Raw genomic sequence first — 15,766 nt, 5'->3', positions numbered from 1 at the left:
CTGGGGTGCTTCGGGAGGTTGGAGAATAAACAGGGCTCCTCTACCCAGCTCTGTGCTGGCTCTTCAGAAGAACAGATGAGGCCTGGTCCAGGGGGAGCAGAGGATTCCAGGGAAGCCCCGAGAGTCTCAGGGTAGCTGCACAGGGGTGTGGGGAGCAGGGGTCCAGCTGGGGCTCAGAGAGACACTGGGGGATGGGGAGGGGACATGTCTGTAGGCCTGGGGGTGTGGAGGGGGCAACAGGAATCTGGGTAAGGCACACAGACCCTTCAGACAGGGAGCAGTAGTGAGGTGGCTGGAGCTGGGGGTGTCGGTCAGAGACGGGGGGAGACATAGCAGGCCTGCCTTCCCCGCACAGCTGAGGCCCTGTCCCCACTGCCAGGCATCCCATCCCACACACCAGCTTCTCCGGTCAGATGTTGGCCTGCCCACGGCCGTCCAGAGGAGGTCCAATGTCTGTTCAGTGAGGCAGGGCTGAGGGATCCCAGAGGGACCTCCCTGGGACCTGGCCCAGTGGCACCAAATCCCAGTGGTCATGCCTCTCCCCCTGAAGTGGGGTGTCCTCCCTGCCTGGATTTCTGCAGACATTATGACTGGGAGGCCGTCCTGCCTCAGCCCCAGGCTGAACTGGGAAGCTGGCAAGTGTGCCTTCCTGTCCCTCCTGACCCCTTCCCCCCACGTGACCCACACAGCCTTCCTCCCCTCGTCCTGTCTGCACACCCTCGTCCCTCAGCCCCGACAGCCCTCACCTGCTCACATAACAGAGAAAGGTGGGTGAGCTGCGCCCGGATGCCACCTCAGGCGAGACAGAGTAGGGAGATCCACTCCTGCCCACGTACCGCTTGATCCTGCTACCATGTGTGTGTTTTTCTCGTAGATTGTGTTTTCTTGAACTTTATGTCAGAAGCCAGGGTTGGAAATTGAAGCCCATTTTGTGCTGAATATTTAAGGGTAAAAGATTTCCTTTTCTGTAGTGAAAGGAGAAGAGATGCAGACGAGCTGTGTGTGTGCGCGCGTGTGTGTGTTTACATGTGTGTCTTGATCTTGTTAAGAGATTAATTCAATCGAGTAATTCCCCGGACTGAGGAATAATTGATCCTGATGGATCCCAGGGCCACCCAGAGACCTGAGGTAACAGGATTACAACCCGGACAGGCCCGGGGAGTGGCACTGACTTCATCCTGTTGTCATTTCCATGCGGGGATATTAAGCCCATTCATCACCACTAACGTTTCCAGAAAGCCGGTTTGGAGAGCAATTGAATTTAGTAGGGGGCTCAGGTGGCCGTGGCCGTGGTAGGGGCGCCGATGATGGCCCCGGGTGGGGGTGCATGTGGGGCCCTGGCAGCGCCCTGCGCCCGCTTGTCACCAGCCAGGCCACAAGGCTTGTCTAGGCCTTGGCTAAGTGTTGAGTGGAATGTCCAACGTTTTCACGAGGAAGGGAGCGTAAAACCGAGCTTGGTTCCTGGTGGCATTTCTGAAAATATGGTAATTTCTGTAGGTCCCAGTTCCGAGCAGCTGGGGCTCTGACTCACGGGGTCCTTCTGCTTCTAGGAGGGCGGGTGAAGACCTGGAAGCGGCGGTGGTTCATCCTCACCGACAACTGCCTCTATTACTTCGAGTACACGACAGTAAGTATGGGGCGGGCTGCGGTGCCCCGGGGACCAGGCCCCTGGCACAGACCTGAGCAAGGCTGGCCATGCGCTCTTCTCTCCTAGGACAAGGAGCCCAGGGGCATCATTCCCCTGGAAAACCTCAGCATCAGAGAGGTGGAGGACCCCCGGAAACCGGTAAGCGGGGCTCCCTCTTGCTGCCCCTGCCCTTGGGTGGCCCCGGCGCAGGGTGACGGCCCTCTGTCTCCACCAGAACTGTTTCGAGCTTTATAACCCGAGCCATAAGGGCCAGGTCATCAAGGCCTGTAAAACGGAGGCGGACGGCCGAGTGGTGGAGGGGAACCACGTCGTGTACCGGATCTCTGCCCCGAGCCCTGAGGAGAAGGAAGAGTGGATGAAATCCATCAGGTGCGTGCCCCAAGCCCCTGCTCAGAGCCCCAGGGCCCCGTCCTGTCCCCGAGTGTGTGCGCCTGCACGTGTGGAAGGACATGCATGTAAGTGTACGTGTGCATGTGGGAGTGCACATCCATGTGAGTGTATGCCGGTACATGTGGGAGTGCACGAGTGGGAATGCTTGCACGTGGGTGTGCACACACGAGTAGGCATGCATGCGTGGGAATGCACGCGCATGAGTGTGTACGCCTGCATGCGTTGGAGTGCCTGCACAGGCGCAGCACTGCCTGAGCGCATGCACACTTGTGTGCCGGGCCTGACCCCTGGCTGCAGAGACGCGCTACAGCCGCCCTCCGCCCTCAGGATTGTCCTTTGTCCCCAGAGCAAGCATCAGCAGGGATCCCTTCTATGACATGCTGGCCACGAGGAAGAGGAGGATTGCCAATAAGAAATAGATCCCTCCTGGCCGCAACAGGTGAAAGTGGAAGCCGAAATCCCGCAGCAGAAAGTTGACTGGGAGCCTCCCCGTACAGACACCCTGGGCCCAACCTCGCCCTCCTGCCGCCTCCCCCGAGGAGGCAGCGCCTGCACCGGGCGGCGGCTTCACGGAGGCGCCACTCTGGGGTCGCCGAGGGCGCGGCCCGTGCTCTGAGGGGCCTTCTGTGCGGGGCGCCGCCCGCGCGTCCCAACGCCGCCTCCGTGGACAGGACCTCGTGCCCCGCGGGCCACATGCGCACTCCCCGTGGCTGTGTTCACCATTCTAGAAGCCGCCGTTTTCTATCAGGACAAGAAAGGAAAAGCTACCACTTTTTTATTCAGAGTTTTTTCTCAGATATATAGGATTATAGCTTTTATATGCCTTTTTATATTCTGAAATTATAACAAAAGATACTTACTTTCTAACAGTATTTTTAGAATGGCAGCTATAAACAGAACTCCTGGGCACAAGTACAGGACACAAGTACATGCACTGAGGAAACCTCTGTCCACACATGTGCAGTGCAGAGGGGCAGGCACCTCGGTGCCCCCAAGGGGCCCAGGGCTGGGCTCCAGGGGGTGGGCAGGCTCCAGGGCTACTCTTCAGCGCAGACCTTGTGCCCCCACAGAGTACCCTCTGAAAAGGCAGATCTTTAACATCGAAGTGATGGTTCTGGGTGTTTCTCTTGTGACTGCAGTCCTGCGCAGCCCGGGTGCTGAGCCCCACGGAGCAGCTGCTTTGGCCTGTGTGGCCCGCCAGCTAGTGGTTCCCTGTGGGTCAGTCTTCGCTATTGAAAACCTGTTGGCAAAACAAATACTTTTTACAGACCCGATGATAATTTGACCAGATCTTTTAACCTAACACATATAGACAAATAACGAGAACGAACCTTACTCCATGTTTTCAGAGACTTACTCTCTCGCTACGAGCAGGGAGAGAGGACGCTGTGGGATGAAGGCACGGGGCACTGAGGGTTTCCTGTAAATAGTGTAAAACCCCACATATGCACTGGTGGTGGAACTTCAGAGGATCCACCATCAGGTAGTTGTCAGGTTGCTGTTGATCTCATGGTAGGTGCTCAGGGCGGCTGCCGGAGGGAAGGTGGATCTCCGAGCAGGACAGGGGGTGCTGGTGGGTGAGGTTGGGGTGCTGTGTGCTGGGACGCTGCATCTGGGTCTTTGGGATGGAACCCCCTGGCCCACGCGGCTGTTCTGGCGGTGGGTCCCCGGACCGTCCTGTGCCACATGCAAGTCCCAGAAAGCAGCCCTCAGACCGTGAGCACCTGTGTGAAGATGTTAAGTACAAGTGACTGTTCCTGTGAGTTGCCTTGGTGCTGGAACTGACCGGCTGCGGGCCCCTGGCCTCGACGCCGCTGACCTTGACGTAGCTTTAAGTCCCACTAAATGCAAAGGGGTCTGAGCCCAGGACTCTCTGACCTGCATTGAACTGATTGTTTCATTCCCAAGCTTTTAGGCTTTGTTACTGTACTGATACCTCAAATTCGAAACTGTAGTTTTTGAGAAAGGCGAGTATATGTGCCGGCATATATGCAACTCTGGCCTCCGGTCTTCCACGGACACGCGGCGCCTGGAGCCCGGGCCCAGCGCTGCTCAAGAGCGCCCCGGCGGCGGCGGCCCGATCGGTAGCTCCCGCGAGGGAGAGCGTCCCTCTGTCCTGCGGCCGCCCCAGCTAGGCCCCTGGGGAAGCAGGGCTTTCTGGCCCCGGGCTTGGCCTCAGCGGGGTTGGGAGAAGCAAGCTTCAGGAAGGCCCGGTAGGAACTGTTCCTCCCCGGTCATGGCTCTTTCCCCAGGAGCGAGGCAGAGGCCGCGGTGCTTAGAATCCGTGGGACCTGCCCCCCATGTTACGGGAGATCCTCTCGTTCCCCGTCTATGTGGTGACAGTATTAACACGACGGGCACACCAGCCGTCGGACCCACTCCACCTGCGGGCAGGCCCGTCCAGGCCGCCGCCCGGACCTCAGCCTCCCCCCCCCCCCCCCCCCGCCCCACGTCTGCGTGGCGTGCTTGAATTGAGGCCAAGGGCAGGCGGCAGTGCAGGGGGGGGGGCGCGCCAGGCGGGCCTCCGTGAACGCTCGAGGTTTAACTGGATGACCCTGGACCCAGGCAAGCGTCTTCAGGATCATGGAACAACTGTCAACAGTTTAATGTGGTACCAAACTGAATCAAAATAGGAGCTATTTATAGGTGAAGCAGCATTTAATGCTTCATATAAAGCAATGCATATTTTTTAAAGTTAAAATGCGTATTATTGACGTAGATGTGCTTTGCTGGGGAAGTTAGGTCTGTTGTAGACCTGAAACCACACGTTGTGATTTCACATTTTCTTATTTTTTCTTAGACATTTCTATTTACGGTAAATAGTTAATATGTAAATAATGTACATAGAGCTTTCTGGAGTGTTTGTTATTCAGTGTATATACTCCCACCACCTGCATGAATACCCTATCAATATTTTGTTGTAAAATGAATAGTAAAAATGGAAGGTGTATGGCCGTCAAATTGCAAATACTGTGTTCACAAAATTAAAAATGCATTGTTTAAACAAGATGGTCTGTGACTTGGTCCTCTAAAATAGATGGTTGGGTCGGGCAACCCTCTCCCTGTCCCTCCGTCCTCCCAGGCCGAGAAGGGAGGCTGTAGCTTGGGCTCCAGAGGCTAAGAAAGTCAAGGCAGCAGGAAAAAGTTGATGAAGAAAGGTGTGGTAAGCAAAGGGGAGAAACAGCAGTAAAGAATAAGACACAAAATGTTTAATTTGCTGCCATTTATATACTATATAAATTTTACATGCTGTATATTTACAGTGGGGCAAGTGCTTTTTTAATCTTTAAAAAAACAAAGATCAAACTTTAGACATCTCTGAACAACACAAACTGTATAAACCATACAGATTATTCAGATACAAACTGTATTAAATACAGTTTTCCCCACTCCATCTCCTGATGCAGGACCAGTGAATTATAAGTGTATCACAGTTTGATAGCATATCCATATTAAAAATAAAATCACAGTATGATTTTGTCTGTAACTAGAAACTTTAAGGGACCAAGCTGACAACTCAGACTCCAATATCATAGTCAAGACAAGAGACACTGTATAAAAAAGTGTTAAGTAATAAAAACATACTGTAGGCTTTACAAATAATGTTTGGATTATACATTCATAATGTAAATACTCATCATAACTGGTAAATTGATTGGAATAGTTCCACAAAGTTCAAAAACAGAACTTGTCTATAAAATACATTTTCAAATCTTGAATACAACTAAAATATGAAGCAAATTAGTTTCTAGTATCAGACATTACAGAAAACAGACTGCTCTCAAGTCTAGTTGAGAGCTCGTGAATCTTTAAATAAGTCTTTAAATTAAATATACACACTGTCAGTTTGTTTGTACTTTTAATAATTCCATGGTTTCCCGGCTGGTCTCGCGCCGGATGTCTAACTGGGAGGAGCTTTCCATGGAATGCGAGCGGTCCACCTGAGTCTGATTAAGCAGCATTTGAGATGTTCCAGTCCAGGGCGTTACTGTCCATGGGATTTATATACACGGTGTTTTACAATGGTCAGCAGTTGTAGAAAGTGTTCGTCCATTTGGAATAAGGGTAATTAAGAAAAGGTAAAAACTAAAAAAAAGTTCTCCATGGTAAAATCTGTACAGTATTTACTAAAGAAGCACCACGCAGATTTGAACAAAGTTATTTTCTATATTTATAATTTAAGCTGGGTTGGGGATGGCTTCTGTTGAACACGTTGGATCTGAAAGACAAGAGGCGGCAAGCAGCACGCATTAGTACCTCCCGAGGCAGGATAGAGGGGCCACGGGGCTAGGGGGCCGGGCAGGGCCTGGCATCCCTAATGGGACAATCATTCGTGGGCTTCCTGTCAGCACAGCTGCACCAGGCCTTTTGGGGGAGCTCTTCTTCCTTCCAAGGGCAGGACAGGAAGGGGGCTGCCGGGCCAGACGTGCGGAGGGAGCCACCTGCTGGGCCCGCCAAGCCCGGGCCACCGCTAATCGGCTCGCTCCTTCAATTAATTCCCTTTCACTAGAGAAGACTAATTCCTTACTTAGGCTTAGGTCTTTTCCTTAAGACACACTGAGAAAGCATTAGTTGCACGTTAATCTTCGGTAGACAATACAGTGAAATCCATTTCACCCCCCACCCCCTTGCTGACTACAAGTCACACATTGGACGGAAGTCCCTTCCAGAGCAAGGTGGCACATTCTCCTGAACCGCAGACGTGAATTACTATCTCCCACGGCCATGGATCAAATTCCAGTAGTCAATCACTAGACACTGACAAAGTTTTGATCTGTTAGAAGGTATCCAACCTCATTCCAATAACACAAAGTTCCTTTTGTCTGAAATCGGTGTGATTTCTAGGTCCTTATGGGACCTGTTGCTCCAGGCCTGGACGCTGTGCCAGCTGGGGAGCGTGTCAGGTGTGGGGCATGCTAGCCCCTTGTGCCCCAAGCACGGGGACGGGCGCCTGTGTGTGGGCGGAGCCCCTCAGGCCAGTGGGTAAGGTGGAGGAAGGGGCTTCTCCATCCTTGTCGCCTGCGCTTTCTTTCAACTTTCCCTCATTTTCCTACCATAAGGGGAGGCAGGGGGAGCAGGTGGTGCCGCCTGGATTAAGGGACACCATCTCAGAGCCAGAACTGACGAATAGGGGTCTAAGCACAGCTCTACCACTGGCCTGGTGGTCAGAGGAGTCTGCTTCCCTCACGAGGCACCTCCCACACCTGCTCCCCACAGCACTGGCTGTGTCCCCAAGGCTGCGAACTCTGTGTGTGTCCCCCTTGGTGCCTCTACAAACAAGTATGAAATATACAGACAGGAAAGCTGCTTACCATAACTAGTGAATTTTTTGTTTTGAGGCCAAGTTTTCAATCACCTAGAAAGCAAAGAATCAGGAAAGAGATTTTAATACTGTTTTTGCAGAATTCTTCGTGCCTGTGCTGTGTGCTTGCATCAAGTGGTTATATCTAGAGCCCATTCCCGGGGGCTGGGTGTCTGACACCTGCCCCGCACAAGACAAGCAGGCGTACACTGTCACGCTGCTACCCCTCAAAGCAAGACTTTATGTGATGCCTGGGGAGCGAAAGCCATACATACTCTGTGGGAACAGTTTGCTTTCAGTCCATCAAACTGATCAGCATTTTAACAGGAGGACAGAACAGATCTCAGACCAGAGACACTGAAGTGAGAGTCTCATGGAGCCCGAGGACAGGCATCTGAGAGGTGAGCAGTCAACGTGCCAAGAAGAGGGGACGCGCGGCAGGCAGGCAGGCAAGGGGGTCTGGAGTTCTCAGAAGACAGGGATGCTGGGCATGGAAGGCCAAGCAGGTGATCCCTGTCCTTGAGGAGGACAGAAGGGACACGGCACATGGGTTCCTCAGTCTGTTCTCCCCAGAAGTGCTGGCAGCACACCAGCCACCAAGTGTAATCGGACAGGACAGAAACAGCCACCACTTGACACAAAGCTTGACTGCACCCCTGGAGACGTGTCTGGGCCCCCAAATGCCAACTACCAAGGTTCACACTCAGCCTGCTTTCCCTCTAGAACCATCTCTGTGGGGGAGCCGCCCTCCACTGTGCGCCGCGGCCTAGACCTGCAGCTGGGACGGGAAGATTCTGGCAACAAAGCAGAATCCCCTGGATGATGCCCACTACACTTCCTCCCAAGCACCAGAGAGGTCAGAAAGGACTCCATCTTCATCAGGCCAAGCCCTTACCCAAATCACCAAATGCTCATGGGAAACCAGTCTGAAGATTCATATAATTAATCTCTTTAAAAAACCCAGAGCAGAGGGACACCTGGGTGGCTCAGTGGTTTAGCACGGCTTCCAGCCCAGGGCATGATTCTAGAGAACCAGGATCGAGTCCCGCATTGGGCTCCCCGCAGAAAGCCTGCTTCTCCCTTTGCCTGTGTCTCTGCCTCTGTGTGTCTCTCATGAATAAATAGAATCTTTAAATAAAAAATAACCCAGAGCAGACAACAGTCCAGCATCACTTCCCACTCTTCTCTATCCCGTGCCCCCTGGGCATGTCATGGCATGTCACACTGCACATCCCTTCCCACTGGGACAGTACCTCCCTCACGGTGTCCAGTTCTCTAATGCCAACCCTTAGGACCTGTCTGTCCCTCCTCACTCAACAGCCACAAGGACAGTGGGCCACTGCAGGGACTGGTCTGCCCCCAAAACACAGGATGTCCCACTCAAGTTCACAACACAGTCAAGAACCAAAGGGCCTCTGGGCAACCATCAAAGTCCTGAAAGCGCACCTCAGGCATCTAGGGCAGGGGTGGGCGAGCTTTCTGTACAAAAGGCCAGAGCATAACCAGGTTCTGGGTGGGACCATTCAGGCTCTTGGCAGCCACTCACCAGGGCAGTGTGGCCCCATGTAACTGAGCAGGCCTGGCTCACCCCAAGCACAGCTCCGGATGCTGCATATCAGGTCCACACAACCCTCCCATGCAATGAAATGTCCTCCTTCAGAACTGTCCAGCTATTTAAAGCCTGTAAAGCCTTTCTTAGCAGCAGGCCACATGGAGACAGGTGGCACCCATGGGCTGCAGTTGGCTGACCCTGCTCAGCACCCTGGCTCCTGTGGGTGCCCACAGCCGAGGGCCACAGACACAAATCAGAATGGGAAGAGGGACTACTTTAAGTGCAGTCAGAGCAGAGAGGGGTATGGAATGACATCGGAAGACACGGTGCAAAGGTGGTAAAAATCCAAGCCCCCCAGCCCCCAGCCCGGAGGGATTCACTCGGCAAGAGCCAGGGTCCCACAGTACAAGCACCTGCAAGGCCTCGGCTCCACGAAGGGCCGACAGCTGACATTCCTCAAACTGAGTTTCAGGTTATACTCAGAATACAAGAGGTTTAAAGACTCAGGAGAGAAAAAACACACTGAAAATATTTCTATCAGAAACGGCTTACAAACAAAAGTCCTGGTCCTTCATGAGACACACACAGCCAGAGCCCCAGCCTCCAGAGGTGTCGCTAGAGGCCCCGCAGAGCCAGTCTGCGTCACTGAGCTGCTGGCACATGTACAGCCTCGGCCGGTAGCTGGGACCGTGCGGCTGGGGGCCGAGGGGGGAGCGGACAGGTACTAGGGCTCCCGCTGGAACGCATGGCCTTCTCCGCCATCTGAGGGCTTCTTCCCCTCTGTTAACAAGAAATCATTTCTATATTCTTAATTCCAAGTATCTCCTCTTACCCTGGCCACACTCAGACAGAGGACACCTGTCATCCCTGCTTCCCATCCTTAAGTGTTTTCTCTTCTCACGGAAAGGCCCGACACCTTCCAGAGGCAGCCCGTCGGTGAGGGGGAGGGTGCCGTCCAGTCTCCGGAAACGGTCAACAGTCTCATGGCTGGCGGCCTTGGGGAGGTGCGGTTCTGAGTCTTTAACAAAGTCCTCGGATTTCCTGGAGTGCCTCTTCTTTTTCTTCTTCTTTTTTTTGTGTCTGTGGAGGTCGGCATCAGAGCATGCTACTGAAAGATCGGAATCCTGCTGATGCCTGTGGAGAAATAAGCCAGAACTCAAACCACCAAAAAACCAAAACCACCTCCAAGAGGCCTGGTCCTTGGCTTTTACCCCCACCACAGCAGACACTCAGCACGCACACACCGGTGAAGAGCCTACCTAAGTACAAAAGTGCTGTGTTCACTGCAGGAAGTGTTGGGGTCCAGGGTATGAGTTCCCTAACCTGGACCCCACCTGCCACTGCCTCAAGCTCCGCTCGGGAGCTACAGCTGCTGGCCACAAGTCCAGAGGAAGGACTTTACTACCTTTTCCTGAAACTAGAGGGTGAGGGGAAAATACACTTTTGCCAGGAGATTCAGACACACAGGAGGGAAGGAGGTTTTCCCTCGGGTAACCGTGTGTCTCCCTAAGGCTCTTTGTGACCTTTCCCCAGGGTTTCCATCTCAACAGACGTCAAGTCTCTAGTGTTGGGTACGGAGCACTGCTGCTTGTGCTCACGCATCTTGTCACTGAAAAGTCATTTTCAAGAGAATGGAGCCAGAGAGACGGACAAGGCTGAGGGAAGCAGTGGTCACTCAGACCCACGCCGTTGGTGGGCACAGCAGCGGGGGACGGGCTCCCTATACCTGCCGCCCAGTGGCCTCTGAGTTGCAAGAAAACATTAACAGGTAATAAAATGTAACTACATCTGACAAGTAAGAGTATTAACCCCAGTCACGAAGTCCAAGACTCCCAAGTTCTCAGGTACAGACCGTGGCATGCTTCCTCCCACAGATCTGAAAGCACGGACCCAAACTGGTATCACCATCTCACAAAGGGAGGTTGAGGCACTTTACGGTACCATGAAGTAAGGGAGTGTCAGCACAGAGTTGGGTCAAGATCTAGCAGGTAGCAGGTCACAACCCACAGGATGGGAAATACGAATCTAGCTGCCACTGCTGCCGCCACTGCCGGAGCTGCCCTGCGTGGGTCTCTGCCAGGCTATGGGGACGGCCTGGCCTCTCCCACCGTATGCAGGCCACCCTCACCTGGAATCCCGGCTGCGGTGTTTGTCTTTGGATTTCTTTTTCTTCTTTGATTTTTTGTGCTTTTTCGCTCTGGGCTCTTCCAAGGGCTCCTTCTGTATGCCCCTCCAGGCCTTCTTCTCAATGTGACCATCGCTGTCGTCCATGCTGTCATATCTCCGCTTCCGGGACTTGCCGTTCTCGTGCTCATGAAACCGCTCGGCGAGGTTACAGGTGGCGTCATCAGCTACAAGTGCAATTTTCTCATGGGGGTACTTTTCGGGGTATGGGAGGAGGGCATGGGGGGCGGCCCGGGGACTGAAGTGGTGCCGCTCCCTGCCCTTGGCGACCGGCTCGTAGCCCTTCCTCCCCTTGTAGTAGTCCTTGGAGGGCCGGCTGCCGTACTGGCTTGCCTTGGTGTAGTCACGGGCACTGTGGAAGGGCTTCCACTCACGCGTCTCCCTGGCTGTGTACTGGGCGTACCTGTCGTGGTAATACCTGCACTTGTCCCACCTCAGTTTGGCCGGGTAGTATTTCTCCCGGCCCCAGGAGTGCTCACTCTCTGAGTGGTGGTATCTGCTCCAGTCCTGGTCTGACCCACCTCGGTTCCGGGAGTGGTGGTGGCTGTACCGGCCCAGGGAGCGGTACTCACCAGGGCTGAGCCGCTCACTGTGACAGGGGTGGTGCTGGGCCCCTCCGCAGGGCTCCGTCCTGTAGCGGTCCTGCTTGGCCCGCTCCCGCAGGTATGAGTGGCGCTTTTTGTGGTAGTGGTCCTCTGTTTTGCTCCTACTCTCCCGTGCACGTTCTCCGCTAGAGGAACGGTCTCTACGGTTGCGGTAATGTCCTCGATCAACTTTTCTGAGGATACTGATTTTTTCCTTAACTGGAGAATGATCTGGAATCTTCTGTCCAACCTTATTTTCTTCACATTTCTCACTGTTACTTTGTTCGGGGCCCCCTTCTGAATGATTTTCTGTCATCTTGTCTAGTTGGGGAGAGGGCAAGTCCTCAACAGCTGTGCCTGTGCTCCTGGGAGGGTCCTCCGTGTCCGTGCACTTGTCTCGACTGATGTAGACTAAGAGTTCATGCTCACAGGCCCCCTCGGAACGTACTGGGGGACTTGGGCTTGAACCCCCCACTGTCTCCACAGCAGCCGAGGCCCGTGGGCTCTCTATGAATGCCCCAGGTACAGCCTGGGGTGGTCGGCTCTGGTCGTCCATCAAATCCCCAGGGCCAGATAGTTTAGGGAGCACATCGTCCCCCGTGGTATTCTTGGTGCTGCTGCAAAGAGTGTTGGCACTAGGCAAAGACTCCTCAGGTTTTGCTAAAATGTTTTCAGAGACTTCTTCTTTGGTAGATTTGACGCTGGGGTCTAAGGGTGGCAGAGCCTTCTTTAGCTTGCTGCTAAGATTTGTGAGTGTCTCCAGTTTCTCACGGGGATCTGGAGAGGGGCTGCCAGCTTCCATTTCCGCACCGGGACCCTCTGCAGGACTCTCCTCTGGTCCAGGTGTACTGCAGCCCCATCAAAACAAAGAAATCAATAAGTCAGTCATTGGCTTGATTGCTTTATGGCTCACAGGGACAAAAACTTCAAAACATTTGTTTACTAAATAATCTATGCTTTTAACCTATCTGGCAGGAGCTCAATTCCAGGCTTATCATTTTTGGAAACTTCAAATTTTCTCTTTTCCTCATTAAATAAAAATACAAAATTCTCTATCAGGCTTATCTACTTCCCCATTTTTCAGGTAATCTTGCAGTTATCAGGCTCCTTCTGTTTTCAGATACACGTCTAATTCTTAACTGCAAATAATCAGAAAAATCAAATGATGACCAAAGGCTCTAACTTTTCCTCTGTGTTTCTCCCAAGCCTCAGAGGTAGAGTCACTGCCTCCAAACAGAACCAACGCCTCCTTGAAACTTACGAACTGGGAGGAATTAGTGAGATTTCAGAAAACCTTCCTGCAGTACATGAACTTTGTGTGCCCTTGACCACTACAGAGCTCCCAAGGCATGCTCGAGGTTAATGAAAACTGCCAGCAAACAAGGAAAGCCCCACAGGGGCCCCATGTTAGTGAGAGAATACCTGGGAGAGAGAACACAGGTGCGATCAGTACAGACAAGTTACCTCAAGTGTGACCATGAGATTTTCAAGCCAGCATGGAAAGCTACATCCACTAAGTTATAGTTTGTGTGTGGTTCTGTGTATACAACCATCTACAAAGGTAATCCTCATGTACAAGACATTACAGGACAAACTAAACTAGACAAGGAAAGGAACAAGAGTGGAACAAAAGGAACCCTGAAGTGACAGGGTTCACACTGGCCCCTCTTGAAGGTCAACTGGAAAGGAGTGTTCTTCGCCTACAGATTTACTCCACTCCGTTTCAATAACTAAACCTTCCTGACCACTGTTCAGGAAGTATAGCCCACCTCCTAGGGGCCATTTTGAAATGTGGGGTGCATCCTGGGCTGTCACAGAGATAGGGGAGCCTTACTAGCACTAGCAGGCAGGGAGCCAAGAAGGCAGCGGGGAGTGGAGAGAGTTAGCATTCCACTTCCCACATCCTGACGTCCACATGGGGGAAAACCCCAAGTTATGGTATCATTGGCAGTTTTCATGGACATGACATTTTCCAGGAACACAACTACTGTGTAAATCCAGAGATAATTAGAATGTCACCAAAAGTCCCTCACGAGAACATCATACCCCTGACCGTGAAATGTGTGCGTGAGACTGTGCTCCAGACACCAGGCCACACTCCACACAGTGAGGCTCACAGCAAATGTGTGTGCAGCTAAAAACACACACGGGGTATCGTGCAGGAGCATGGGCCCGCCCGGACATGTGCAAACCCAAACGCCACTGCCTTATATATTTCTGTCTTTCACCCCTGTTAAATGATACCTAGGAAATGTACTGATTTAAAAAAATAAAACAAAACATTAAATGTAGAGACAGACTGTATCTATGATTGCAATTTAAGGATTCTTGAAGGAGCAGAATAAAATATTTGCAACATGATGGAGTCAAGAAATCTTGCCCTACAACCTTAGTGAGTCTTCATACATATGTCACTGAAGGATGAAGTGAGACAGCGCTAGGGGCAGATTCAGGAAGCATGCTGCAATGTTCCTAAGCTAGAGAGACGGGGCTGGGCAGGAGAACAGAGTGTTAGCTCAAGGACATCGTTTTCATGGAAAAATGGTAATTTTTCCAATAAACTTTTCCTTTCCTTTTCTCAGAGGCACTTAACAAATTCCCTAGATCATGATTCAAATCATTCCAAGATCCAAAAGGTTCATGATGAGATGTGTGCGGAGTTAAAATAGCAGCGCGCATGCACATGGTCATGGTTTCCTTTCCTCACTGTCATTGTCTTACCTGGTTTCTTCTGTCGAGCCTTTAACCTTGTTGCTGAGTTTGAAGGTCTCTAAGATTTTGTCTTCTGGGAGAGGAGGCAGAGGAACAGGCATCAACTATAATAAAAAACACAGCTCTTTCAAATCCTGCTGCCGCTGGACAGTGGCCAGCTGTATTTGAGAGTCGAAAGCCTACCCTCCTCCCACCCACCTCCCTGTCCCCCAGGCCCCCACACACTTACCTTCCCGGGCAGACCATTCGCCTTCGAAAAGGGATTTTCTGAGTGTAGCGCAGGTGGGACTTGGCAACTGGCACCATCACAGGACAGACCGTTTTCCTGCAGGTCACTGTCTGTACCGTCAGCACCATTTAGAGCAAGAGGTTCTCGAAGCTCGAGCGGAGAGGCCTCATCGTCTTCTGCATCCTGCACAGAAGAGCTGGAGCTCTCAATCGTACCGAGACCATTCTCCTTGCCTAGGCCCTTCGCCTCCTCGTCAGACTCTTCAGACGACTCAGCACCATAGGGCACCAGGACGCTGGAGTTCAGCTTGGACTTGCCATTCATCACAGGCTTGGAACAGGACTCGCTCGGGGTCATCTGCTTTGTGACTTTACTAGAAACTGCTGTCGTAGATGCGCTCGAGGTAGACTGTATTGCAGAAGAATTGGTAACGGTAGAAGAGGGAACAGGCTTGTTTGGGTTCTCCAAAGAACTGCTGTGAAGGTTAGGCTGAGACTGGCCTTGGCGAACAGGTAACTTGTTGTGAATACTGATCGTGATTTTTTGTTTCTTGGGATGTTCTGGAATCACTGAAGGCCTGTTAACGGACCAGTTTTGCACAGAAGTCGAAGCATTAACAGAACCAGCCCGGCTGACACTGGAATTTCCACTAGGACTTGACATGGAACTACTCGGCGCTTCTTTCAATGGCCCGGTCCCATTTAAGTGAGGTGGGTTCTGGAAGAAAGAAGACCCCAGCTGGTGAGAGCCCCAGAAATGGACAAAAGAATCCACTCTGGCTGGAGGCCCTTCCCATTTTGCTCATTTTTTTCTTTTTTGGAATATCATGGCGCCCACCTAGAAACACCTCTTCCTCCTATCTGCTTCTGACCACCATAAACCTTCCATGGGTCAGTGTTCTCTGGTAATTAATCAACAACTATTTCTGAGAACTCCAAGCCCAAATTCTTTCTGCTCCATTCTGACAGAAATGAACAGGCTCCCTTGGACACAGAGTCACATGTTTTCCTCGGCCTGGTTTCCTGGAAGCCCACTGCTATATAGGCAGAAGGAACTGCCCACCAGTGGGGAATTACCACTGACCACAGGAGCCAGGGAGATGGGTGGCATGGGCAAACACAGAAGAGCTGCTTCGGGTGCTGTCCCCTCTGAATCCTACTCATGA

At 52.3% G+C, this 15,766-nt stretch overlaps 2 protein-coding genes across 7 annotated transcripts in view; one reads left to right on the top strand and one right to left on the bottom strand.

The window, feature by feature from the left end:
* CYTH3 (cytohesin 3) overlaps positions 1–5,045 on the top strand; it is a 105,412-nt gene extending 100,367 nt beyond the window's left edge. For 2 of the 3 annotated variants that reach the window (XM_038539484.1, XM_038539485.1), the window contains 4 exons: positions 1,549–1,627; positions 1,715–1,786; positions 1,863–2,017; positions 2,385–5,045. In XM_038539484.1, the coding sequence (XP_038395412.1) occupies positions 1,549–1,627; positions 1,715–1,786; positions 1,863–2,017; positions 2,385–2,457 (379 nt within the window). In that variant the 3' untranslated portion in view covers positions 2,458–5,045. The remainder of the gene's footprint in view (positions 1–1,548; positions 1,628–1,714; positions 1,787–1,862; positions 2,018–2,384) is intronic. The other variant, XM_038539483.1, reaches the window with a different exon arrangement.
* Positions 5,046–5,246: 201 nt separating this feature from the next.
* Positions 5,247–15,766, bottom strand: part of USP42 (ubiquitin specific peptidase 42) — a 71,885-nt gene continuing 61,365 nt past the window's right edge. For 3 of the 4 annotated variants that reach the window (XM_038539480.1, XM_038539479.1, XM_038539481.1), the window contains 6 exons: positions 14,602–15,318; positions 14,382–14,476; positions 11,021–12,520; positions 9,725–10,026; positions 7,351–7,394; positions 5,247–6,257 (listed from right to left, as the gene is read on the bottom strand). In XM_038539480.1, the coding sequence (XP_038395408.1) occupies positions 7,387–7,394; positions 9,725–10,026; positions 11,021–12,520; positions 14,382–14,476; positions 14,602–15,318 (2,622 nt within the window). In that variant the 3' untranslated portion in view covers positions 5,247–6,257; positions 7,351–7,386. The remainder of the gene's footprint in view (positions 6,258–7,350; positions 7,395–9,724; positions 10,027–11,020; positions 12,521–14,381; positions 14,477–14,601; positions 15,319–15,766) is intronic. The other variant, XM_038539482.1, reaches the window with a different exon arrangement.

The sequence above is a fragment of the Canis lupus genome, chromosome 6 (genome assembly GCF_011100685.1).
Source record: "Canis lupus familiaris isolate Mischka breed German Shepherd chromosome 6, alternate assembly UU_Cfam_GSD_1.0, whole genome shotgun sequence".
In the NCBI taxonomy this organism is placed as follows: Eukaryota; Metazoa; Chordata; class Mammalia; order Carnivora; family Canidae; genus Canis; species Canis lupus.
The sequence above is the reverse complement of the archived record's forward strand: the minus strand, read 5'-3'. Positions and strand labels throughout refer to the sequence as shown.